General features: G+C 40.3%; 1 protein-coding gene across 1 annotated transcript; it reads left to right on the plus strand.

Annotated features, from left to right (window-relative positions):
- Positions 1-763: 763 nt before the first annotated feature.
- On the plus strand, positions 764-25,405 carry daam1a (dishevelled associated activator of morphogenesis 1a). Its single transcript, XM_061082581.1, has 26 exons — positions 764-1,368; positions 10,269-10,480; positions 10,610-10,699; positions 10,801-10,872; positions 11,196-11,290; positions 11,369-11,588; positions 12,076-12,189; positions 12,696-12,806; positions 13,408-13,511; positions 13,665-13,731; positions 14,138-14,255; positions 14,350-14,488; positions 14,973-15,031; positions 15,995-16,182; positions 16,272-16,526; positions 17,801-17,902; positions 18,047-18,147; positions 19,761-19,845; positions 20,153-20,259; positions 20,687-20,775; positions 20,912-21,080; positions 21,355-21,462; positions 22,116-22,176; positions 22,257-22,391; positions 23,658-23,828; positions 24,120-25,405. The coding sequence occupies exons 2-26, from the start codon at positions 10,301-10,303 to the stop codon at positions 24,312-24,314; spliced, it is 3,135 nt and encodes a 1,044-aa protein (XP_060938564.1). The 5' UTR covers positions 764-1,368; positions 10,269-10,300; the 3' UTR covers positions 24,315-25,405.
- Positions 25,406-26,498: the final 1,093 nt, after the last annotated feature.

The raw sequence follows: 26,498 nt of genomic DNA on the forward strand, positions 1-26,498 counted from the left end.
GCCATGTTTACTGTGTTTACAAGAAAATTGATGAACGCGACAAATTTCTTAAAACTTCAACCTCAAAAGTTGAGATTTATAGGCTGATGCTTTCAAAAATGGCAGAGGCTGCAGAACTTCTATTTTTGTTGAATGGAAAGGGGAAATATCCACTTTCATTATGTCTTTGCATGTCCTGCATTAACTTGCACAATTGCCTCCTAGACGTCACAACAACATTAATATTAGAGTCTCTGTTGCTGTTGGCTAGCAGCAGCGTTCACATACTCTCCTCGTCATAACCACGAGCTCACAAGTTCCATTTGAAGGCGGCAACAATAAGGAAGAAGCATCAGAGGCCTGATGACGCTTTGTCCGCCCATCCCTAGCTTAGTCACTAACAATATGCTAATTACAGAGCGTGGGCCATGTGAGAGCAGCAATGCTAATTATGTAAGCAAAAGTTGGTAAAACTGGTTGTGAAGAGCTGAACAACAGTGAATGTGAAAATGTTTCTAATCTGCTGATCGCCATCTGAAAAATCTGTTTTTTGATATGATGAGATGCTACAGATATCACCACACAGACTGTCACCTCTCTCTCTCTCTCTCTCTCTCTCTCTCTCTCTCTCTCTCTCTCTCTCTCTCTGTCTCTCTCTCTTACACACACACACACAAACTGTAGTGGGTGAGGTCGGGGCGTGACTGCCTCCACCAGGAATGCGGTCGTGTGTGTTTTGAACTCTCCACATACTGTATAGTCTCACTCAGGCTGATCTGTCAGTTTCCCTGTGCCTGACAGATACTGAGAAGAGGAATACAGAGGTAGAGAAGAACAGGCCTTGTGTGGACATACGTGACGATTTTGATTTTCTTGGACACCTGCACATTTATGCCAAACTCCCAGGAAATCCCTCTTTCAATCAGCACTTGGTGACACTTCTTTCTCTGGTGGATTTTGTATTTATCTAGTTTCTATCTTGACAAACTTATTGTGGATTATAAAGACGCCTTCAGACCCTGATTGGACTTTTGGAATTCAACTGTATCTCTGCTGAAAGTCCCACATACTCATTCAACTTCTTAAAAAAAGAAAGAAATTGCTGCATTCAATTTAAAAAGGTAAAAATACTTGTTTGGAGTTGAATCTTCGCCTGGACATCATCTAATTGTTGCATTCTTTCTTTGTGTTGTTCAAAACACATTCAGAGATTGTCTTTACTGATTACCAGCTGTTGCAATGTTGGAATGACATTCAAGTTCGAGCTGCACTGATGGCGGAGTGAATGATCTCTGCTACAGATATTCATGTGACACCTGACTGATGCTACACACCTTGCTGAAGCTGAGCATGCTGTCTCACTGGATCACATAGGAGAGGATATCAAAGGTAATTTAAATTTTTACAAGCATGATCTGGCATTTAGAACACCTATACTAAAAGTATGTTGCTGTACTCCATGAATGATTCAATTGTTCATTGTTTCAAGACTTGTTCTACACCTGTTTTACACTGCTGTAACCCATATCATCACTTTGCCCCTGCAGTTTTTACATGGCATTACAGTGAAAAGTATTGAACTGTAATCCGTTTATACGTTCCCCAGAATTTCAGTTTATCAATTACATGCACTGCACACTGTACAACACTGTAGTATGAATCAGTAACTATTGGGACCACACTCATTCAATATAAATTAACCTTAAAAGTAGTGAACTGAGACGACAGAAACAGTTACTGGTGTGTTACCTTGGATGCTAATGGTTTTCTGGTCTCTGAAACCTGATTAATCCTCTGGGACAATTCTTTGGATTTCAAATGTAAACATGGAGGCGTGTTGGTACAGTAGTCAACTCTGTCACCTCACATGGGCAGCAGGAACGTTATGGGTTTGAAAGTTGCGACCACCTTCTGTCTGGAGTTTATGTGTTCTCATCGTTTTCCTCCCACAGTCGACATCCAGGTAAACGGAAAAACTCTAAATTGCCCAAAGGTGTGTATGAGAGTGTGGATTGATGTTGGTTTCTGCATGTTGGCCCTGTGATGGACTGGTAACCTATCCAGGGTGTACTCCGCCTTCGCCCAAAGTCACCTGGGATTGGATCTATCGCCTGGCAACTGTCAAAGAATAAGTGGCTTTGATCCAATCATCTGTTTCAGTTGAAATGATTAAAATAATATTAATTCTGAATTAGGATTAACCGTTGGGAAACACCTAGAGTCTCCAATAATTATAGCATACCACAAAATGAAAGTGTTCAAGATTTATGCATTGAGATAATGGACTGGCTGGAACTTTTAAAGTGTGGTTACACTTCACAAGAGCCAAGGGTGACAAAGTTCGCTGCCACAAGTGCAACAACTCTTTTGCATGTGAAGGAATTACGAGCATATGTCATCTACATCCAGTTTAAGTCCATCACATACAGACAAGGAAATGTTCTCCACTACTGCCCATAGTTCATGTTTTGTGGTCCCAGGTTTAACGTATTCAGCAGCCTGGAGCCCACATATGGAGTTAACTAAACTAATTACATAAAATGGACATGGGTTAATGATTTACAGTTACCATTAAGCAGCTCATTGCAATGGGTGTATACATATATTCAGTCTGACAAGTTCAGAAAATCATCTAAACGGCTGTTCAGAAATAAAGAGTGTTATTTTCAGCTCACTAATAGCAGGGGTGTAATGAGTGGGGGGCTGCAGACCACAGTCAAAACACTGTGAAAGAGAAAGTCTGGTATCCTCTTCAAACAAACCTGATAAGAGAAGCGTTAAAGCACCAGGTCAATGACTGTATGTGAAAACAATGCAAGGTTGTGGCATCCAAAGCAGAGCAGACAGGTGAGAGGAAAAGAGCACTGGTTTCATCTGACTGAATCATGAGAACACAGCAGTATGGTTACATTTTTTAATTACATACCACAGTGGGGATGGGATTTATCTCCAGTTATCACCAGTTTCCTTCATGGTATTCTGAGCTGCAGGGATAAAATAAGATTGTAAAGGCGTACATTTCCAGTAAATAAACTATCTCTGCATAATAACTGTGGAACAACTAAACAAACCATCACCCAATACATACAAAAATTACCCACATACCATTCAATTTTTGTCCTGATCATAAATCAACATTTCAGTGCGACTGAGCTTTAGCATTTGTTGATTGTTCAGCTTTGGCAGAAAAAACAGTCTGACATTATTATACCTTTTTTTTCTGCATGAGTATTTAGTCTAAATTCTTCGTATCATAGTAAATCAGACATTATTTATGGTTCTGTTATAATATTGAATAAATATCAAACACTGTCACTGTAACAGAATCTACCTGCAGGTAAGATTCTCATATCATATTCAATGGTCTTATCGTGGATCTGATGATGCTGCTTGTAAGTAACAACTCTAGGATATATGGATAGATATAAAATGCTAGGAAAACGCAGAGGTGTTACATTGTACAGGTTATCCAAGACGATCAATGTTAGTGAAGCAAGATAATCTTATAGCACACGCCCCAGCTGTTTTAGGATTATTAGCATAGGATCATCAGAACATAAATAAGGCTTGCTCAATGAAACTATACTTCTGTGAATATTAAACATGATAGTAGCAATGGGCTTAGAGCCAAGAGCCAGTGTCGCTTTTGTGTACAGTGAGAAAAACACAAAATAAGAGTATTCAAATGCACGGCTCAGAAGCAGAAGGTTAAAAAGTCTGCTTTTACTTGCACACATTGGTCAGTAAAACAGGCAAAAAATAAATACCGACAAGGAGTGGACAGGGGCCGAAAAACTGCTAGGAGAAATGCGAAAAGATGTGATGTTCAGGATAAAATGACAGAGAGGAAGAGGAGCACAGAGGTGGTGAGACCAATGAGCCACAGGGGAAACCACAGGGAGCAGACACACAGGAATGTGAAACCGTGGGATGAGTGAATAAAAAAAAAAACAGGAACAAATTCAACCTAGCAAACAGGGAAACATGAGTGAGGGAGAGGAACAGGACATGACCCAGTGAGTCCCTTAGAGCTGTGGAACTGCTGTTCTGTTGCTGACACTGACCTTTGACCACTGTGTGGGAGAGGGGCAACTGAAAAAACAGTGGCCCTGCAGGGATCCATAAAGAATTGATTAAACCCTGCAGACTCTGAGCTGAGTGGTTGAGCTGGGCATCTGGATGAACAATAACTCTCTCATCAATCCATACAGAAAGTGAACATACACACAGCTGATCATTATTTGAGTCCTGCAGCAACCACTGACATGTTGTTATGTAAAAAAACATTTAGGTGACTGAGGCAAGGACACTGCCTCAGTGTTTGTTCCAGGGATGTACATGTACAAGCAGAAACTAGTCAACACAATGTTTTGTTGAGTTGGCTGATTTAAACTACTAGTACTAGCAGCCTTACCTCCTTGGTTAACATCCATATGCCTGTGCTGAATGTGGTTACGCATTGCTCCAGTCCAGCTACTATTCTTCGGTTATGCTTTATTTAATTTGTAAACATAACCAGGTTGCATGTTCAAGCCTCTCTTTATATTTGTCATCTGTGAGCTTCTGTAAAGCCTGCTACTTCAGTTCCTGGCCAATGGGCCCTGAAACTCCTTGAATTTGATGTTTAACAAGGTCTACACAAATACTACCAGACATATATCTGGCCGTCAGTGAGTCAATCTGTCCAGCACTTTGGCTTTTGACAAAAACTGCATTTGTTATTTGGATGTCATCAGGTACATTATGATTTATGTCCTCTAAATGCAAACATGGGAAGAGAAACAGAAGAAGTTCAAGATTTTATTGTAAAAAAAACTAAACATTCAGAGACAGCTGGTAGACGGACTGGACAGGGAACTGGGGCTGGGGTTCAAAAAGCTGGGCAGGCATAGGTAGAACTGGTTTCCTGATAATCGACCAGTGGAGGCAGATGCGGAATCTGATTTGTGTTTTCATCTCTGATCTTAATTGTTTACTCCGACACCAGTGAAAGGATAATTTTTTCCGACTACACTTTACCCTAAACTGCCTTTTACTGTCCGACATGTTTTCTGCTGTTGTGTCTGCAAACAACACAGTCAACTATAGTTTTCCTTGCAGCAGATATTTGTTTTTATTTTTAAACCTGGGCACCATGGTATTTCTTCCTGTATGTCCAAGTTTATGATGTGTGAATGGACAGCTCAAACCGTATGTGGATATATGCAAGTCCTTTACACACAAATTGACTGGATGTTTAGATTTTGCTGCTGTGCTGCTTTTACTTAGCCAACCATTAACTCTGAGGATTTCATCATCCCTTGCCTTGCTCAGTTTTTACAATATATTCAATATATAGCCATTATTGAAAACCATGATTGCTTTCTCATCTTGAGCCCAATCTCTTCGAGATAAACGTTGTCCCCCGAGTGTGGCTGTGAGGCTCTGGATTATTCTTTCTGTTCATGTTTTTGAATCTTCAAATTCTCTCACTGAGCCCCACAACACAGAGCTCCTTCCTCTTCTGTTGCCACAACCTTTGACCTTTAGAAACCGAGCAATGGATGGTTGTAGCTTCATCCAGAGTAAGGGATAAGGCTGTGGTTGGCATTTTCTGAATCATTCACAACAACGTATATTTTTCAAGTGACTCTTGACCTCTGGGTCATGTTCCAGAATCGCATCAACTTCCACATCCAGTTTACACCATTGACCCCTGAAGAGAAGTTCTACAGTACATTAATCCATCTCCATTTTTTCTCATTCCACTTGATGCTTCATCTAAAAAAAATTCTGTACGTTTTTCTACGTTAATTGGATTACCCCCACACAACTAATGATTAGATCCCTGGCTCTTCAAGTCTGTGTGACTAAGTGTCTTTGGGCAAGATAAATGACCCAAAAATGTATGAATGGGATGAAAGGGGGATAGAGAAGCATGTGGTGGTGCAGTTGTTAACTATGTTGTGTCAGAGCAAGGAGGTTCTAGAAACTTTGAGACCTGAGCAAGCATTTACACTGTTGATTTGACTCTCAACAGAATACCTTTCCCTTTACCCCTCAAGTTCATTTGACAAGGCAACTTTATTTGTGCTGAATGTGCATGTACTACCAGAATACAAAAAATACAAATACAATACAATCATCAGGTGCCTGTGGCTCAGGAGGTAAAGAGGGTTGTCGACTAACCAGAATGTCAATGGTTTCATCCTTCAGCACCTACAGTCTGCATTACCCAAGGCAAAATACTTAAACCCCGAATAACCCTGTCGGCTGAGTCCACAGTGTTTGAATGGATTGTAATGGGGAAAAAACACTGCTGTATGTATTTGTGCATGAATGGGTGAATGTGACTTGTACTGTAAAGCATAATGTTACATTTACGGTTAGTCCCAAAGTAAAACACTTTTCATTAAAACTACGGGACAGCACTAAAGCATAAGCACACTAGGAGACATTGTGAATGAAATGCTAAATCCATTAAATAGGACAAAGTGAAAGAGTAGTTCAAGATTTGCACTGAAAGGTGGACATGTTAGTGTGTTAGAGTTGTTAGAGGATGTACTCTCATAAGACATGAGTCCTCAAGGGGTTCTTGAAGATAGAAAGGGATGCACCTGGTCATTCACCCATACGATAGGATTTCGGAACGACATCATCTCCGGACCTCGAACTTCCTGCTTCATTCCCTGTATCACAATAAACCCAAACACAACTACGATTCTACGATTAATGTGACAAGTGTGTTAAGCCAGCGGAGTTGTCCGGCTGACGGCGGCTGGTTAGAGCACTGACGGCATGTGTGTACGGTCACATACGGTTATAACGAACTTTCACAACAGCGCTAGCGTGCTAGCCACCATGCTAACTGCGGTGGTAACAGCGCAAAAACTCGCTGTCACGACTTTAATTCCACTGCTATCATGACACTGTTTCTCAAACACGTCAGGTTAGAAGCAAACACTGGGTAGTAGCTCGTCTTCCGTTGCGCCACCTACTGTTTGGTGAATTGTCTTCAGCACGTAAAGTTGTCGGAGAAGCAAAAATCAAAAAAGAGTCCGTGGGATCCGTGCGTCCTTCTGTGCGCCACGGACACGGAGAAGCATAATGGAGTCTTAAGAGGGAGCATATGCCATATTATTGTGCTCAAGCATGAGAGTGCAGATCAAGCCATGGGAGGTTAATAAGCAGTGGAATGACGTGTGTCATTTTAAGTTGATTGAAGCCCAGATACACTACCATATTCTGATGGCTTTCACTGGACATTAAGGGAGGCCCGCTAGAAATGCAATGCCGTAGTCTAAGCAAGAGATAATCAATGGCTTGTGTCAAGAATTAGTTAGGTCAACATCCATGTTAGTTGGAAGTAGCAGGTAGGACTGCCAGGAAGGAGTTGCAGTAGTCGAGGTGTGAGATTACAAGAGCCTGGACCAGAACCTCCACCGCCTTCTGAGTGAGAAGGAGACATATTCTCTCTGATGTTATGCAGCCTGTATCACACAGCGGGTTGTTGCATTAATAAGCATCAGTAAGCGAGAGTTGACTGTCTAGTGTCACATCCAGGTTACGAGCAGTCTGGGTGGGGCTAACATGGATTTGTCAAAGGTAATAGTCAGGGTTGTGGGTGGGAGAGCCTTTCCCTGGAAGGAAAAGTAGTTCAGTCTTGTCAAGATTAATTTTCAGGTCGTATGCAGACATCCACTGAGAGATGTCAGTCAGACAGCTAGAGATTCGTGCTTCTATCTGTGTGTCAGATTGGGGAAAAGAGAGGATTAGTTGGGTGTCATCAGCATAGCTATGGTAGGAAAAGCCATGTGAAGGACTGAACCTTTAGGGTCCCCAGTACTGAGAGGACAAGATTCAGACACAGATCCTCTCCAAGTTACCCGGTAAGTGCGGGTGTTGAGATAGGAGGAGAGCAGGAAGAGTGCAGAGCCTGAGAAACCCAGATCCTGAAAGGAGGAAATAAGGATCTGGTGGTTCACTGTGTTAAATGCAGAAGAGAGGTCTAGAAGGATAAGGACAGAGGATAGAAGCTGCTCTAGCAGTGTGAAGTTGCTCTGAGACAGGAAGGAGGGCAGTCTCAGTTGAGTGGCCTGCCTTGAAACCAGACTGGTGAGGCTGTTATGGTGAAGAAAGGAGGAGAGTTGATTAAAGATAGTTCCCTCGTGAGTTTTAGAAAGAAAGGGAAGAAGAGAGACTGGTCTGTAGTTGTTTACTTCAGATGGGTTGGGGGTGTGTTTCTTCAGGAGAGGGTTTACTCTTGCCTCCTGCAGAGAGTTATGGCAACAGGACAGGGAAGTGTTAATCAGATTGGAAGAAGGTCAGGAGCAAAAGACAGGAGAATGTGAGATGGGATGGGGTCAAGGGGGCAGGTGGTTGGGCAGGCAGAGGTTACCATCCTTGATTTCATTCTTGATGTGGATGACCCTTAATAACTAGTGTTTAGTAAGCAATGTCTGGTCATGGTTTTTGAGATAGTGACTGATAACTATCTTACAATCTCTGAAAAAATGTCTGAATTAACTTTGATGCAACCTTCTTTTTTTCAAATGAATTCATGAGGCTGTACAGTCCGATCTGCCAGTCACAGGAAGGTGGTTGCTTGTGGTGTACTGTAGCCATAGATGCACATGGCTGCAACAACAGAGACGAGGGCTCAGCAAAAGCACTCTGATTAAGATTGAAATCGTTTTTTCTTTTACTTTTTCTTTATTAAATCTACCCTATAACTCAACCAAGAGCTGTGATTGAGCATAACCATAAAAAGTCAGATAATCACTGCAAGAGGAGCCCAGCCTCTACTAGATCCAACACATCCGTGTCACCTTGAAAAAAAAGGTTGTTTGTCTCTCGACTAGGATACAACCTAGTCAAAACATCAGCATTTTGACCCGCTGAGTGTCTCTTTATTTAGTTCTGTTAGTTCCCATCGTTCACTGTGTGTGAGGGAATCCGGGAGCAGGAAAATAAACACACATGGACCAATAGCAGAGATACTGGACTTGTGTATTCTTGGTCCATATATGTTAGGTGTATTTCAATGGAAAATAAAAGTCCTATCCATAAACTATCCAGAAATTATATTTCCTACAGTATGCCGTTGCTGTTGGTTTGTAAAGTGAAAGGGTTGAGTTTATGGAGTGCATATAAAGATGGCCAACACATCTCCACTTCCTCCAGTTGTACAAAAATGAAGCTAAAATATCCTGGAAACAAGTTCTGCCATTTTGTGCTTTTTGAGCTACAGTGTCATCATTCTATCAATACAAATGCTCAGCAAATCGCCAGCCAGTCTCAGCTTTCAATCATAGTGTTTCACCCCTTATTTATGGCATCAAACTAACAAATTAAAACCGAACTTACTGGGGAAATTTGACATTTGAACATTTATAAGAACCTTTCTAAGAACTAATGATAAAAAAATTATTTAATTTGTACATTGACGTTAGTTTTGTCAAGTCCCTTCCACTGACATGGAGGCAGGGGTTTATGAGCGATAGTGCAACCTGCAACCAGGTGGCTATGAAATTGATTTGGCTTCACTTTTGGGTAACTGTCATGTCATAATTGTTTAAATACAGTCTATGGTTGAGAGTAGAGTATCAACACAAACAACCACACATAAACTCAATGTATAATTTAACAAACTTTACACTGTGTTACCACTCTAACTTGGAAAATGTATAGAAAATCATATTGTTGTGTCGGGAACTTTGTACCATCAGCACTTTGCTTTATTACTATAGGGACCTGAGAATGCAGTTGTTTTGCAACTTCACTGAAACTATTTTTTTAGTGCAACAAACCAAATGATAAATCACACTCCTTATTAAATTACCATACATAGGACGGTGGTGTCAGTGCACTGAGCCACACCTCATGACTCACCTGAGCAGGAGCGGTTCCAGTTATGTCATATACATCACACCCAAACTAATTTGTGTGTCTGTATGTGTTACTTTGTGCATGTGCTTGTGTTTGATCATGTCAGTGTTAGTACAAAGGGGATTTTTGTGCAACCTTTGGAGACCTGGATGTGGATATGCAAAAATTATGCAATTTTTAGAGAATAACACTTTATTAAATGTCATTTGATTAGTTACCACATATTCAATCTAGCTGTCTAACCATTGTCCACAATTTGACTAAATGTTATCCATGTTTCAATCCCATATTCAAACATCAAGAAAACTCAGTATCCAGTTAATTTGTCAGATCTTTTACCACAATAATTGTTGCAACATGCATCAAAACAAATTCAGAGTATAACTAACCACACATTTCACTGCTGTGCTTATTCCTACCAGCCAATACTTCGGTTTAGGTCCTTGCTGTAACCATGGCATCCCGAGTGAAGCAGCCCCAGGGGCGCAGCCTGTCCTCTCTGTTTTCTTGCTGCTTCAAAGGAAGGGACCAACCAGAGATCACCTACTGCCATGATAACATTGTTGCTTCAGTGGAGCCCACCCTGCCCATGCCCCCTCTTCAGGAGCTGGACTCAATGTTCACTGAGCTGGTGGTGAGTACAAGGCATTGTTCGTATGCTCAATACTTGAGTATTTCTAAGTGCCTTCAAACATCCATAAGTATTTAGGTGCTTTTCTTTCACATTGTCCCTCTGTATCCTCATTGTCTCCTTCTGTCCCAGGATGAACTCGACCTTACAGGGGAGCACAGGGCTGCCATGTTTTCTTTACCAGCAGAGAAGAAATGGAACATCTACTGTAGCAAGAAACTGGTAAGAAACTATTAATACACCAAAAAACATATCTCAGCAACCTACAGCGTACAGTTCATGTATCATGACCTCATACGCCTGTGTGTCTTTCTGTTTTTCAGGAGGCAGAGGAGAACAAAGGAGCAACCAACTGGCCAGAGTTTTATATTGACCAGCTCAGGTCCATGGCTGCCGTGAGTCACACAAGACATTCTGTTTTCATCCTGCTATTACCAGTTCATTCACAGAAAAAAATTCTTGACATATTTTTGCTCCATCACCAGTTTTCTTCATAAAATTAGAAGATTATTTTATATTATTATTAAAGTTATATAAATATATATAGTACTGTCAAAATTGTACACATGGGGCTTTGATAGATATAGTTATATACCTTTATATACTGTATGAATGCACTATACTAACATTTAGTTCCACTAAGGAGCAGAAGGGCTGTATGCCAAACACTCTCCATTATTGGCCCTGAATGAATTATTTTGTTTGACTCCATATCCAGAGGCGGTCTCTACTGGCGCTGGAGGGTGAAGATGAGCAGGGAAGACTTAAGATCGTTGATGGTCTTAAAACAGCTCTGAGAACACAGCCAATGAGGTACAGTTCCACTTCGAACACACATGTTTCTGTGAAAAAGAATTACCTCCAACTTTCACTCTAAATGATCTCCCCCAGGTTTGTGACCCGATTCATTGACTTGGACGGCCTGTCGTGTATCCTGAATTTCCTCAAGTCAATGGACTATGAGACCACGGAGTCTCACATCCACACCTCACTGATTGGCTGCATCAAAGCTCTGATGAACAATTCACAGGGTCGAGCTCATGTCCTGGGTCACTGCGAGAGTATTAATATCATCGCACAAAGTCTGGCCACTGAAAACATCAAGACCAAGGTACAAACAGTACATGGCCTTCTCTGTGACTTTCTTTTATTCTCAAAAACGTGAAGAAAATCTTTATAAGCGGAGTGATTTGATGAATGTCATTTGGTTTGTGCATCTTGGTTTGAAATTAGGAACTAGTGTGTTAGGATCAGTAAATGGGCCCATTTGGTTAACATTTCTTGCAAGATAATCAATCAAACAAGTACAAAGGGTCGCAAGCCAACTGCAATATGGCCACAAAGACAAGTAAGACAACCAGAACATGACATAAATGAGCACAAAGACACAAAAGCAGAGATGAAAAATGACTACAAGAGAAAAAGACAACCACTAAGAGACACAAAATAACCACATTACATATATTAGAACAAGAAATAGAAAAAATAAAAAAAAAGACATGTATAAGGACTAAGAGATATGAAATGTGCACAAAAGGATGGCACTGCCTCAGCGTGTTTTTGCATTGCATTTGCAACTAATACCTCTCTCTTCTTAGGTTGCAGTGTTAGAGATCCTTGGAGCCGTGTGTCTGGTGCCGGGGGGCCATAAGAAAGTGCTAGAAGCTATGTTGCACTACCAGAAATTTGCCTCAGAGAGAACACGTTTTCAGGTCTGATTTTATTTGTTTGCTATCTTTTCATTTTCTTTTCACAAGGCAGATGTGATAGGACGAAATACAGAAGATTCATCAGATTTCTTGCCATGACCACTCATAGCTTAACACGCAGGTCAAGGTTTTTCTTGAGTAATCAAAATGCTGAATTAGGATGTTACAAAATAAAGTAAAATAAAAAAAAAACATTTATTCAAATATTGAATTATGGTGGTAAAATGTGTACACCCATTAGGTATCTTTCAGATATCCATTTGCTCTCTGTATTGCTTGTCTCGCTTCTGTCCATCCCATCATTTGGAATCATCCTCTTCGTGGTTGGACAGATGAACATGCTGACAGTGTGTGACAGAAAGTGATTAGCTACAGCCAGACCAACAAAGAGAGAAGACAATCATTTTGAAACTCACCTTGTGTCAAACATCCAAAAGACCAGCAGCACTTTCACTGTACTAACACAACTTACAAGTCTATAACCGGAGTGTTTTCTGTCCTGTGTGCAGAGCCTGCTGACAGACTTGGATAGATCCACGGGCCGCTACAGAGATGAAGTTAATCTGAAGACTGCCATTATGTCCTTCATCAATGCTGTGCTCAGTCAGGGAACAGGAGAGGTAATGAACCAACCGTCTCAGTCTCTTTTGAAGGGGCAATCATATGCATGCAGCGTTAAGTACCATCAGTTTGTTGTTTTACTGTATGTTGTTTATTTATAGTTTTTCTTTTGGTGCCATTCCTTCACTCCATTTGCATCCTAAGATAAGGCATGCTGATAATGTTGTATTTTAAAAACACCAAAGATGTACTTAATGACTTCCCCACCAAGAATGTGGCTCCAAGCCCCAAGTCCACTTGTCTCAGTGAAAATGTAATTTTTTGGCGCCACTTTTTGCAGTAGTGGGTGGATTTGCTGTACTAGTGATCGTGTGTGTGTTGAGAAACTAAAATGTTGTATCTATTTATGTTCAAACTTGTAGCATATTGTAAGTTGATAAGTCTGCTGAGGGTTGGTTGAGTAAATGGTTCCTGATCACTCGAGGAGAAGATATTCAGGATGGCTGGCTCTTTAACTTTCAGGGACTGATTCCACTCCCTGATGTTTTCTGTTGGTGTTTGAGAATCCTGTATTTTCATTTAATATAACATCAACAATAACAAAGATGAATATGAATAATATATGTGTTAATGTTGTGTCCATGTGTGTGTGTTCCACAGACCAGTCTGGAGTTCCGTATCCATTTGCGTTACGAGTTTCTGATGTTGGGCATCCAGCCAATTATTGACAAACTACGTTCCCATGAAAACGCCACCTTAGACAGGTACTGTACATCAGGTGCACCTCAAAGTGCAAACATGGAAATGTATCATGGAACTAACAAATAAGCACAAGGCCACATGAATTGATTTATACAGTAACAGAGTTTAAATGTACTTTCTGAGTTTAGTTCTCACAGCTTGTTGTTGTCTTCCAGACATCTGGACTTTTTTGAGATGTTGAGGAATGAAGATGAGCTTGTGATTTCCAAACGCTTCGATGCTGTAAGTCATTTAGAAAAACCTTTACACTTTCCAAATGCTCCAACGCAAACTTTTCATTATGTCACATCCTTCAGATCCAGCTGAATTTTAAACTTTTATAGATTAACAGATTTAATATTTCAAATTTTTTACATCATTCCAAGCAACTTTGTTTCTGGTACACACCACAACTTAAGGGGATTAATATAAACCAGTGCAACCTAAAAATAATAATAAATCATGATAATTAACAGTAATACAAGCTGCATGTTATTGGTGCAAGTTTAGGAAGCTGTGTTTTCCAGTCCTTTATAAAGAGACCCACTTGCTCCAGCACATCTTCAGCATGTCACATGTAATTTGAAAATACAAATCAAATATGTACTGTGTTTTAAAGCCAGTAATAAATGTCCTCTGCTACATTCAGGTCCATATAGAAACCAAAAGTGCGAGCCAGATGTTTGAGCTGATCAAGAAGAATCTGAACCACACTGAAGCTTACCCTCACCTCCTGTCAGCGCTGCAGCACTGTCTCATGATGCCATGTAAGCCTGTCTGGCTGCCTACTCGCCTACAGTTCACTGAATGATCCATGCTAGTAGAAGTTTATCTCTTACTTGTCTCATTGTCTGTCTGCAGATAAACAGAACACCACCACACTTCAGTACTGGGTGTTGTTGGACCGAATAGTTCAGCAGCTGGTTCTGCAGACGGACAAAGGTGAAAACCCTGACGTCGCTCCGCTGGAGGACTTCAATGTTAAAAATATTATTCGCATGTAAGTGTGCAGGAATCCTAACTCTGAGACATGAACATAGCACATTAATGATAACTGTAATTACTATTTTTAATATGTTGAGCCAAAACATCACCACAGTTTTATTACTGGTAGAGGTAAACATTTCCTGTAGAGGCAGCTGCCAACGTTGCTAAGAATCAAACATTTTAATTTGCTATTTATCATTGATACAAAAATTTGATTTAGTTTCAAAAATACAAAGAATCACAAATATTGGTTTAATCCTTACTCAACATATTAAATATTTGCAAATGTATGTTTTCTTACTTCTTTTTCAACACCTATCTTCAAAATGTGAAATGTATGCCTGGTAGAAAAGAAATGTAGCTCCATGACAATGAGTTTCCAGGGGAATAGTGGGCAAGCTTCTCTTTTTGCGTGCATGTGTGTGTGCACACGTGTGTGTGTTGTGGTGGTGGAAGGTGCAAACTAATTTCTCATTTGTGTTTGTATGTTTCTTTAGGCTCATCAAGGAGGGTGAGGTCAAACAGTGGAAAGAACAAGCTGATAAAATGAGAAAAGGTAAATACACACATTTTAATGTACAGTATTAAAATGAACAGACATGGTTTTGCTTTTCCTGACTCCTTAGCTGATTATGCAGTAGCAAGAAAAAGAAAGGAAAACGTGTGGAATTATCCACATTTATATGTAAATTTGTCTTCAACACTCAGAGGTTATCTAAGTTACATGAATGAACATATACAATCTATTTGAACTAATAATACATAACTCATTGTATAGTTCTTAAACATCATTCAAACAGCTAATGAAATCAGAGTTAACAAAGCTAGAGTCCAGCAGAGGTTTATGTTAGAGCTACTTTGGTTTATAAACATACTCACAATCATTGGAGCTGGTTAACCTCTCTATTCATAAGTTGACCATCACAAACAATAATGCATGGTTGCTAGAAAGACACCATGGAGAAGCTGTGAAAACATAATTTTCTTTTCGAAATGCATTTTTGAAATATGTTTTTTTTACTGTTGAGAAGTCACAGCACTAGATTTGGAGTAAAAAGGGTACTGCATACACATGTGAAAACATCCATTGATATTGGAATATAAAATATGAATAAGCAGTTCTGTGTGAAGAATGGTCCAAGGACTGTGAGCATTTGATGGGTGTTACAAATAACGTAAATTTTGCGTGAATGAGCTTGAGCTCATCACTTAGTTAATCATTTTGATGAAGATCAGGTCCCAATTTAGGACCAATTATATCAGAAAATCATGCAATTCCAGGAGGTTCTTAGTGTTTTTCTTGCCCCTGTAAATGCTTAGTCAATGCTTTGCATTTAACAAAACAAACTAGACTAAACTAGTTGGATACCTCCGGGACCGAGCTGGCCACACATTGCATGTCCAAAATCACAAACAATGTCTTCCACCCTTTGTTCTTATACCTCCAATAACTCAACCCCAGTTTGTAGAGCGAGAGCTCCTGTGAGTTTCTAACTGCATCACTCACTTTTCCATCCAGACCAGCAGAACTTACAGCAGCGTTTTGAGAAGAAAGAGAGGGAGTGTGAGGCCAAGAACAAGGAGAAAGACGATATGATGGCGATGCTGAACAAGATGAAGGACAAACTGGAGCGAGAGGGCAACGACCACAAGCAAGCGAAGCTGCAACTGGCAGGACTGTCTGCTCGTCTGCAGCAGCTCAGCTCTGTATGTTCGCCAACACAACAAGCTCGCTCTTCTGTCTGTTCAGAATTCGTTGTCCTTATTTGCTTTATTTTCTCTTGTTATCTTCTTAGAACTCCAGCATTCCAGGAGGACCTCCTGTGACTTCTGGTGGTTTAGTCCCCGCTGGTGTTGCCACGTCCATCCCCTCTCCTCCTCCTCCACCTCCTCCTCCTCCAGGTGGCCCACCATCTTTTGGGATGGGCCCATGTGCTCCTCCTCCTCCTCCGCCTCCTCCTCCAGGAGCTCAACTAAACGCTGCACCAAAGAAGAATATTCCCCAGCCATCCAACCCAATGAAATCATTCAACTGGAGCAAATTGCCTAAGGTCTGTCTGTGCTAATTACTATTACTATTGATACTGTCTTTATTAACTACAGCCAACTGCTGATGATCCACATTAATTAGTAATTACCATTTATGTATCAATTTCTTACCTAAACTAGATGACAGAGGTTGGGCATGTCAACTACTAACATCCTGACCCTAGTGACAGCTTAACAGAACTTAAGATTCATCAGCCTCTACACCAACAAATAATGTTTATCTGATTTTTCAGAGGTGAAGAGCTTGTTCAGCCATATCCTTAATAAGAAAGTGTGTCTCCTATACATTGAGCAGGTTTTGATTTAAAGTTGTGGGTCTCTTTTGCAAAACTTGACAGGTATTGATTAGTTAGTGTCGTCTTTTATATTACCCCAATAACTATATCAATCCTACACATGTTTATATATAACAGCACTTTACTGATAGCTTATTATTTATTTAACTAATTATTTTGCCTGTCATTCATTCATACTGAGCAGCAGTGATCGGGTTTGCCATGTAAAGGTTGTGTTACTCATTTGTTACAGACAAGGAGAAGACAACTGTGTCCTTAACTTCATTTAAGGTTCAGTGTATAGGATTTAATGGTCTGTATTTATATAGAGCTTTTCTAGTCTTGATGACCACTCAAAGCTCTTTACAGTACAGTTTTGCCAGTCACCTATTCAAACCCATATTCATGCAGTGCATCTATGTGCAAAACTTTCTCTATCCCATATCAATAACATGCTAGCGGCACACTAGTGAGGGCCAATATGTAGTTCAGTATCTTAAGGACATGTCAATATGTGGAATGGGGGAGATTGGGATCGAGCCACCAACAAAATGTATATCCCTCACCTTACTCTCCCTTACTCCCCTTTCAGCTGTGTTAGAGAACCTAAAACATTCTTATCCACACTGGACCTTTATTGTTCGGTCTATTTTCAATCTCCCACATTGCGACATGTTCATTCTTCCTTAAAGAATCTACAAGCTGTTACTGACATTATCGAGACGGAAGTGAAAAAGTATCAACTTGTGGTTTTGGTCTTTTGTTGGCAGCAATCAAGTTTCAATCAAGGAGCAGCCAAAAGCTATTTTTTCTTAAGTTTTACATCACTACACCACTATGAAGTGGGCAAGGAACTGGTTTAGCTTGTAATAGTGGTGGAATCCACACAGATAATCTCTACAGAGGTCAGAGTCCTGTCACAGAGTTGAAATCGCAGGGTAAGTTATTTATTTGACCTCTAATTAAAAGGATGTCATTAACATTGTTTATTTCTGGAAAAGACTGAAGGAACCATATGGAAAGAGATTGATGATGTGAAGGTGTTCAAAGAACTGGATCTAGAAGAGTTCCAGAGGACGTTCTCAGCTTACCAAAGACCACAGGTGACACGAAACATACAATTACATACATTGCATTTGACGTATCAATCCATTGATATGTTATCGATTATATTTTCCCAGTTCCCAGTCATCGCAGGGTTGTGTTGTATGGTTTTTTGTTGCTGTCTGACTATTCTTTATATATAGCAGAAGGATGCTGAGGATGATCGCACGATTGCCAAGAAGGTCAAAGAGCTGTCAGTGATTGATGGTCGCCGCGCACAGAACTGCATCATTCTGCTCTCACGGTCAGTGTGTGGACACAATTGTTGCTGCTGTAAAAGTGGATATCGCTACCTATGGGCTTATTCCACAAATTATGGCATGACCATTGGGTCACCTCCTTCATATGTGGTCTCATCTTGGGTGCATTCACATCTCAACTTAAAGCTTTCTACTTGGGATTAGATCAGTTAGGACAGATGTTAATACCATATGTGGAAGGCATCTAAATTGACCTCATCCACTGTTTACAGAGAATTTCCTGTCAGTAAATGACAGTGATTAGGATTTACCTCAGTGCACCTTGACATCTGGTGCCCAAGGTGGGAACTGACCATGACCCAACAATTTCACCAGTCCACTGCCATATTGAACTCAAAACAACCTTGACATTCCTAAAAAAATCTGCAGTTAAGGCGTCTATGTGTCCAGTCTTTGACCTGATTCTAGCAATTATCAAATGGTTCTGATAGCATAGAGAAGGAGTGTCATCCATTGGCCTGTTACTGTCACTGATTATAGGGTGAACATTTTACAGACACAGGAAACACAGGCCTGTATGTTTTTGATTGTATTTGAGTTAAGAACTAGGACAGCATTCAGCTGAACAGTCCTATACGCATGATGTTGGATTGGATAAATGTATTAAGTTCTTCTCAGGCCCAAGCCCCAACCTCCACAAGATTTGGTGGAAATCAGTTCTGTGCCAAACTTTTTTAAAATCCTGCTAACAAATAAATAAACCAACAACAAAATCAACAAACAGACATGGGTGAAAACATATCCTCCTTGTTGAAAGGTAAAATACTGATTTACAAAACTGTTGATGGTTTGTATACTAGCATAGATGTTATATTGTTTTTATAAAGTTATAATAACAGCAGTTTATTTTTTATACTTTTTAGTAACAGACGTTTCACACCCTCAATATATCTTGCTTGATTTATAATTAATTATCAAAGTTACTTTTGTTGAGAAAAATATTGCTGTTATTGTATACAAATTGTGTATCAATGTCAATATCAGAATCCGACTTTAGAATCAGAAAAAAACATAATTGATTGGTCAATTGAATTTAACAGTTACGGTACAGATACATATAGAAAGAAATATAAAATATTAATATAGAAGGGAAAAATAAGAGGTACATATATCTATTTTGATACTACATGTATAGAAAGAATAATATAATTGCTGCTATTTGCTCTCCTCTCACATCGGTCTGACATTTTATTTAGTTTTGGTTTACGTTGCTTTGTTTTGTTTTTGTAAATTACATCTTTGATACTACCACAGGGAGTCACCAAAATCAATTTCACAACTGACGCTCGACATGAGTTTTAATATTTTGGTTCCATATCAGTGTGGTATGTGTTAATTAAGGATATTTGATTCGTATATTGTTTAATCCTCTGATTGCAATTTATTTAACAATCTCTGTCGCTTCATCCTTGTGGAGATATATTTTTTACTTGGATTTCCCAGGTGTTATTGATTTAGGCAAATTTTAACAGAAATGACTTCCTCCACAGTGTTAAAAAAACAGATCTCTCTTACAGCCTCTACTCAAAGACAGTATGGTAAATGTAAAACGTGTAAGTGATTCACAACTGAAATACAATCTATATCTGTGTTACAGCTTAAAGTTGACCAATGAGGAGATCCGTCATGCAATCCTGACCATGGATGAACAGGAGGATTTACCTAAAGACATGCTGGAGCAGGTGCTAAAACGCACACATTCAAAGGAACATAATCCGCAGACACACATCCCCATTCCTAAACATTGCATTCTGAAGAGAAGGGGGAGCATCCAAGGCTCCTACTGTATTTGTAAAATCCATTCGAGTGCCAGGCTGTTGGAAATTCTTCAACACTTCGTCACTGATAATAATGGATCTGTTTAGAAAGGTCTCAAATGGAAAAATGGAAACTACTTATTTACTTTAAGCTCATGTGCCTGATAATTAACAACCAACAGATTGACAAAGTATTCTGATCGTTTGTGTGTATGTGTCTTTGTGTTTGAAGCTTCTGAAGTTTCTTCCTGAGAAGAGTGATATTGAGCTGTTAGAAGAACACAAGCATGAGCTGGACCGTATGGCCAAAGCAGATCGCTTCCTGTATGACATGAGCAGGTACGTACCAAAATAACTTGTGTTCTGATCACAGTTTGACACAGTCAATGGTATTTTGATGATTGAAGCAGTTTCTTACCATCAGAAATGATAAAAGCAGAAATCCCCAAGTTTAATAAACACCTCTGTCTTACAGCTTCTACAAAAAAAAGGAAATGTTAAATTTCACCAGAGGAACATGTAGTTTCCTTGGTGAAATAAAGACTCCCTGTCCAGATAATGCTGTTGTCGTCCATATCTAGAGATTAATACCGTCAAATACTTCTAATTTCCTACAACGTCAAACATGTCATATGAACTAGTTCTCCTCCAGCAGTCCCATATAGCATGTTGTTCCCTCGCAACAAATAAATGTTAAAGATGAATCTGCACAAATGGTTTGAACAGCATTCACAGAGGATTTGGTTTGTTTTGTTTCCACACCCAGAATCAGCCACTACCAACAGAGACTGCAGGCTCTCTACTTCAAGAAGAAGTTTGCCGAACGAGTTGCTGAGGTCAAGCCTAAAATCAAAGGTACCCTCCCTCTCCCTCATTTCTCTCTTTAAGCTCTGTTTAATGTCCTCTGCTGAGGACATGATACGCTACTAATTTGCAGTTATGGTTTGAGAGCTGTGTGTTAACATCTCCCTCCTTCTCTCTGTGGTTTCAGCTCTGTGCCTCGCGTCCAGAGAGCTGGTGCAGAGCAGGAGGCTGCACCAGCTGCTGGAAGTGGTTCTGGCCTTTGGGAACTACATGAACAAAGGACAGCGAGGAAATGCCTACGGCTTTAAAGTCTCCAGTCTGAACAAGATAGCCGACACCAAGTCAAGCATAGACAAGTACAGTTCTCAGCGAGGCTTCCTACGTCATTAGCCTTTTTTCATTGAAGACATTTTGACATATTGAAGCAGGAAACATCCTTGTGCCGACATTATAATGAGAGATGGCTGAATATTAAATACACCCGTGGATGGCATGAGGGGTTTTTCTACTATTTGAGTCAAAATGTCTCCTGGGATAAAATAAGGCCTTTTCACTCATTCAACTATTTGTTTTAAAAGAAGTAAAGTGATCGCTGATTGATTGTCAAATGTGTGTTCTGTTTGTTCGTAGAAACATCACTCTGCTCCACTACATGATCACTGTACTGGAGAAGAAGTACCTGGGTGTGGTGACCTTCAGTGACGAGCTACAGAATGTGCCAGAAGCTGCTAAAGTCAAGTAGGAATCAATCAATCATCAATCAAATTGAATTTGTGTAGCCCATATTCACAAATCACAATTTATCTCAAAGGGAATGAAGTAATACACAGACACGCACACGGCCATGAGGGGATGGGATGTGACTCTAATGATCTAAAGATTTAAAAGCATCATGATTTAGCAGTGCTTTATATCTGGGGATTCAGTTTGTCTCCTCGGAGTCTGGAGGCTTGACAACAAACACTGGGCCACCTTTTGTTTTCAGCCGAGACTCTGTGACAGAAAGCAGAGACTTGTTCGAGGATCCCAAGCAGTAAGTTAGTAATGGGAGGAGAGCAGCTCTGACATATAAGGACATGCTTATACAGACAGAGTCTGTAAAGTGATTGAGGGAAGTTTCAACTTGATCATAAAGGAAAAGAAGGTTGAGAGGCAAAAAAACTTTACTATGGCTAGATTTTTGGAACCAGATAGGAAGCGAGCTTCAGCACTTTGAATGAGTTTTGTGAGAGACATGTGTACAAGGTTATTAATATATGCAGTGTATAACCTGGCCAAGACTTTGGAGGGTTCCATAAAAGTCACTACACTCAGCTGTTGGTCAGTAATTCCAGTTGCAACTCACCTTAAAACCACAAATAACATGTGTTTGTTTTACTGTCTCCCGTCAGTATGACAGAGTTGGAGAAGGACATTGGAAAACTGAGATCTGGTCTAAAGAGCGTAGAGGCGGTAAGTGAGCTCAGTGGAGAGCCTGAATATTTTGTTATATGTCCTGTCCCTCTGTCTGATGTCCTGTGGTCCATTTGCAGGAGCTACAGTACCAGCAGGCTCAATCCTCTCACTCTCCTGCTGACAAGTTTGTCCCTGTGGTCAGTCAGTTCATCACTGTGGCCTCCTTCAGCTTCTCCGAGGTAGAGGAGTCACTTACCGAGGCCAAAGAATTGGTGAGTGGGCAACAGATAACTGCCATTCAGATTCACTGTCTGATTCATTGTGCTTTAACAACTTTCATTATCATCAGAACACTGAGCACTGCAAATGAACCAGTAACCAGAAATGTAGTTGAACATCTATGAGAAATAAAACAACAGGACAAAAACTGAAAATGCCTCCATACTGCTTCTGTGTCCGTAACCCCCAAAATTCAAATTTGACTTAAAACAGAATAAATTACATTATTTTTTTAGCCTAAATGTCCTCTGATATCCTCCTCTGGAGCTGCATTCACGTTCACACACACACACTGCACACACGTTATGGCCCAAGGTCACGTGCAGGGCCAAACAGAACATTGCTACTACCACTAGCATCGGACATTTAGGCTTAAAAATTGTCTAAATGACACCGATTTGAGTTGAATTTGAAAAGTGTTTTACGGACAAACGCTTCTACTGCACCTTCATTAGCATAGTGGTGAGTTGACAATGAGTGAAATTTCATTCTTCAGTGAATTGTCCTTTTATTCTAGGCCTAACCCTTACTAAACATACAGACATATGATTGATATTCCTCAAAACATCATAACGAATGATGCAAATAAGCACATTAGCCAAATTGTTGTAATTTTCCTTTAAGATGGTATTGGGCTTATGCAAATGTGAAGCGGATATCGTGGATCAAAGTTCACCAACGTTGCATTCCAGGGGAGCAATGCTGCAATTTGCTTCACCACGTAGAAGGGGATGTTGTTTTTGCCTCCTTGCTCATACATATTGGAAGTGAGTGGGATTCCGAATACTTATGTTTGCCTCCACATTACATTGCAGCATTAATTTCACAACAGTATATAGACCACACCAAATCAGCTGGTAGATACCTCCCATTTCCAGTTTGTATCAAGTTATTATTTTAACCTGATGACATTTACACCTTAAAAAAAAATTGTCTCCAGTGTCCATACTGAGATCTGCTAGAGATACAAAAAAGAAACATAGAAGAAGAGTAGAAGAATACAGTGACCATGAGTGAAGCCGATTTTTCTCTCTTTTCATTTGGTCTTGTGTTCACGCCATCCACAGCTGTCTTCATTAACCTGAGGACTTAGATCACAATTATTCCTTGGGTCTATTACACCTGTACCGTCATGTGGTCAAGCTCCAATCTGATCATTCCAACACCAGGTGTAACTGGGACATCCCTGTCATGAGGGCTGTGGGATCACAAACACACTTTGCATTGTAACTGTGCTCCCTCTTTGTCTCTTCCTGTAGTTTGGAAAGGCACTGAGACACTTTGGAGAGGATACATCCAGCCTGCAACCGGATGAGTTCTTCAGGATCTTCGACACTTTCCTCGTAGCGTTCTCCGAAGCCAAACAGGACAACCTGAACATGGCCAGATGCAAGGAGGAGGAGGAGAAACGGGGACTCATGGAGGCACAGGTCAGCAGACATTGAGAGATAAAGAGAGGGATGTACTGGCAGCAGATGTGAAAACATTCTTTTGAAAGGATAGGCAATTTATTACAACTGCTCTGGACCAGCTGTTTGTTGGAATCTGCACAAACTTTAATGTTAACTTTTGAGAGCTGAAATCTATGACAACACCTACCCACTTTCCAAAGTTCAAAATATGTCTAATGTTCACCTAATTCATGTATGGCTAAATGTACAGTAAAATATCCTCATCCATCCTCTCCCTTTCACAAACTCTATCACTCTCTTTGCCTCTAGCTGAAGAGAGACCGAGAGCAGAAGGCGAAGAAAACCAAAGCCAGTGAAGAGGAGGGCGAGTTTGATGACTTGGTGTCGGCCCTGCGCTCTGGGGAGGTGTTTGACAAGGATCTGTCCAAAATGAACCGCAGAAAACAACGAAAACTCAACTCGTATGAAGGCAGCCGAGAGAGACCAGCAGCAAAATTGAAGTAGTACCAGGAAACTTCACGGACAACGGCAGCTCACTGGGACTGTCACAGTGGGGATGTCTTAATAACAATATGGTCGAACAGGAAGTTCATTATCTTAAATCCATTTCGTTGGCTCAAGGTTGTGCAGATACATAAAGTATATACAGTATGCAGAAACAACCTTTGCCTGCAAAGATTTTTATACTTCTGCCCTTTATGGGGAGCTGAAGCCTAAAGGACTATTGGTTGCTGATGACATTTTATGCTGGACTTACATGAATGTGTTTTGTGCGTCTGCCGTGTGCTGATGTTGACACACAACATTTGGATTTGGGGACTCTTCCCATCAGTGGTCAATGCAATGCTGAATAGAAGTACAGTGGACACAGCCAGATGAGCACTCACCAGGTTCAGCAGCTGCATCTACCCCCTCTTTCCACACTCATTGGTGGTTGATGACAGGCAGTACATGTATTTGCATTAACTTAATTTTATTGGCTTGCGCCTGAACACAAGTGTTTGTTTGAACACGATTTGATTGGCTGCTGCAGCACTTTAGTATTTAATAAATTCATTAATTGACGGTCTGTAAATATATAGAAATTGTTTCCAAAACTTGTATTCATTAGGTTGCTGCATTATTTTTCATTATAAGGACTCCTTATAGATGGATATTTAACAGGGAACATCTTCATGATCAGTTAATGTGGTCATATATTTTAACATGTGTAAAGTGATGAAATGAAAAGTGATATTACTAAGAATAATCACAGCACTATACAAGGCTCAGGCTGCTCGTGAATTACCAGCTGCTGTAAAATGGTGTTCTACTCAGCAGTGTTGTGGATCTTTATTTATCTGTTTCTGTGTAGAGAATGTGGCCTTTAAATATTGAATGTCTTTTTTTGTAGAAACTGACAGTTACCATGTTGAGTATCTGGGACCATGTATTCCAACATCTCAGAGGATGGAGAGGCTTGTGACTACTTGCACAAAAAATATATTTTCATGGTTTCTTAGCCCATGTTCTTGACACATTTATCCACTGAAAATAAAAAATATGCCTCTTCGGTCTGTTTAAATGTTGTGCTGTGGTCACCAATGTCAAGTAAAAGTGATAATAAGAATATACCTATAATGACGTGTTTTTTATTTGTCGGTTTCTTTTAATTGTATAGGATAGACCAAAAACTTCTAACAAAATAACAATAATGAATAATCAAATCTACTGTGTCGATTTAAGTTTGGTAATAATCCATGTCGATGGGGAAGTGGCTTTGTGAGATGTACCAGACTCATTTTTAGAAATCTTTAACTTTTCACTTAACATGCTAACGTATTAACAGCTTTAGAAGTATTTTTCCAATTTAGCAGAACAAACAAGTAATAAAAGGTTTGTATTTGGAGAAGTAATGTCAAACAGCAATATTGGATTATTGTGTTTGCTCACTTGTTAGTTGCTTAGTTTGGCCTGTTACCCAAACTGATGTGGCCACTTACAGTAGTTGACGTTCCTATGAGTTGATAACATGGAGAGAATGGAGATCAACATATGTGAAAAAGTGGTAAGGAGTCCCAAGAGGTCTGATCAGCCTGTATGGACATGGCATCCTTGGACTGCATATCTCATGTCTCGTAGAAGAGTTTAAATGCACCAAAACAAGGCTGGAGAGGACGCTCTCAGAGTCCAGAGACAAATCTACACGGGCAGTTGGACCATCATCAACCTATGACGTCCTTCCCTCACCCAAAAACCTGAACAAAGATCCATCCTGCCCTCTATGATAGACTCCAGCTACCCTCAGGCACATCCTCACTAGTTGTAAAATAAGTCTCTACCAAGTTAGGTATACGTGGGACACAACCAGGTACTCAAATTTCTTGTAGCAACAATAGAAACAAAGAGAACTGCTACCAATGCCTTGCCATAAAAACATCAAACTCAGTTCAAAAAAAAACATTTGTCTGTGAGGGGGAACAGGGCCAGTGATGGCCACCTCCACTGACCAGGAGAGGTCAGCTGGAGAAAGCTAGACTGGGAGCTGTTGGTGGATGTGGGCCAGCGGCTTACAGTCCCATCACATATTGTCTCTACCACCCTAAGACCTGAACTGATACTCTGGTCCAATACGTCGTCCACTTTGTAGAATTGACAGGACCCTGGGAGGATAAGGCTAATGAAGCAATTGAGAGGAAAAGGCTGCGG

Source organism: Limanda limanda, chromosome 12 (assembly GCF_963576545.1).
Source record: "Limanda limanda chromosome 12, fLimLim1.1, whole genome shotgun sequence".
In the NCBI taxonomy this organism is placed as follows: Eukaryota; Metazoa; Chordata; class Actinopteri; order Pleuronectiformes; family Pleuronectidae; genus Limanda; species Limanda limanda.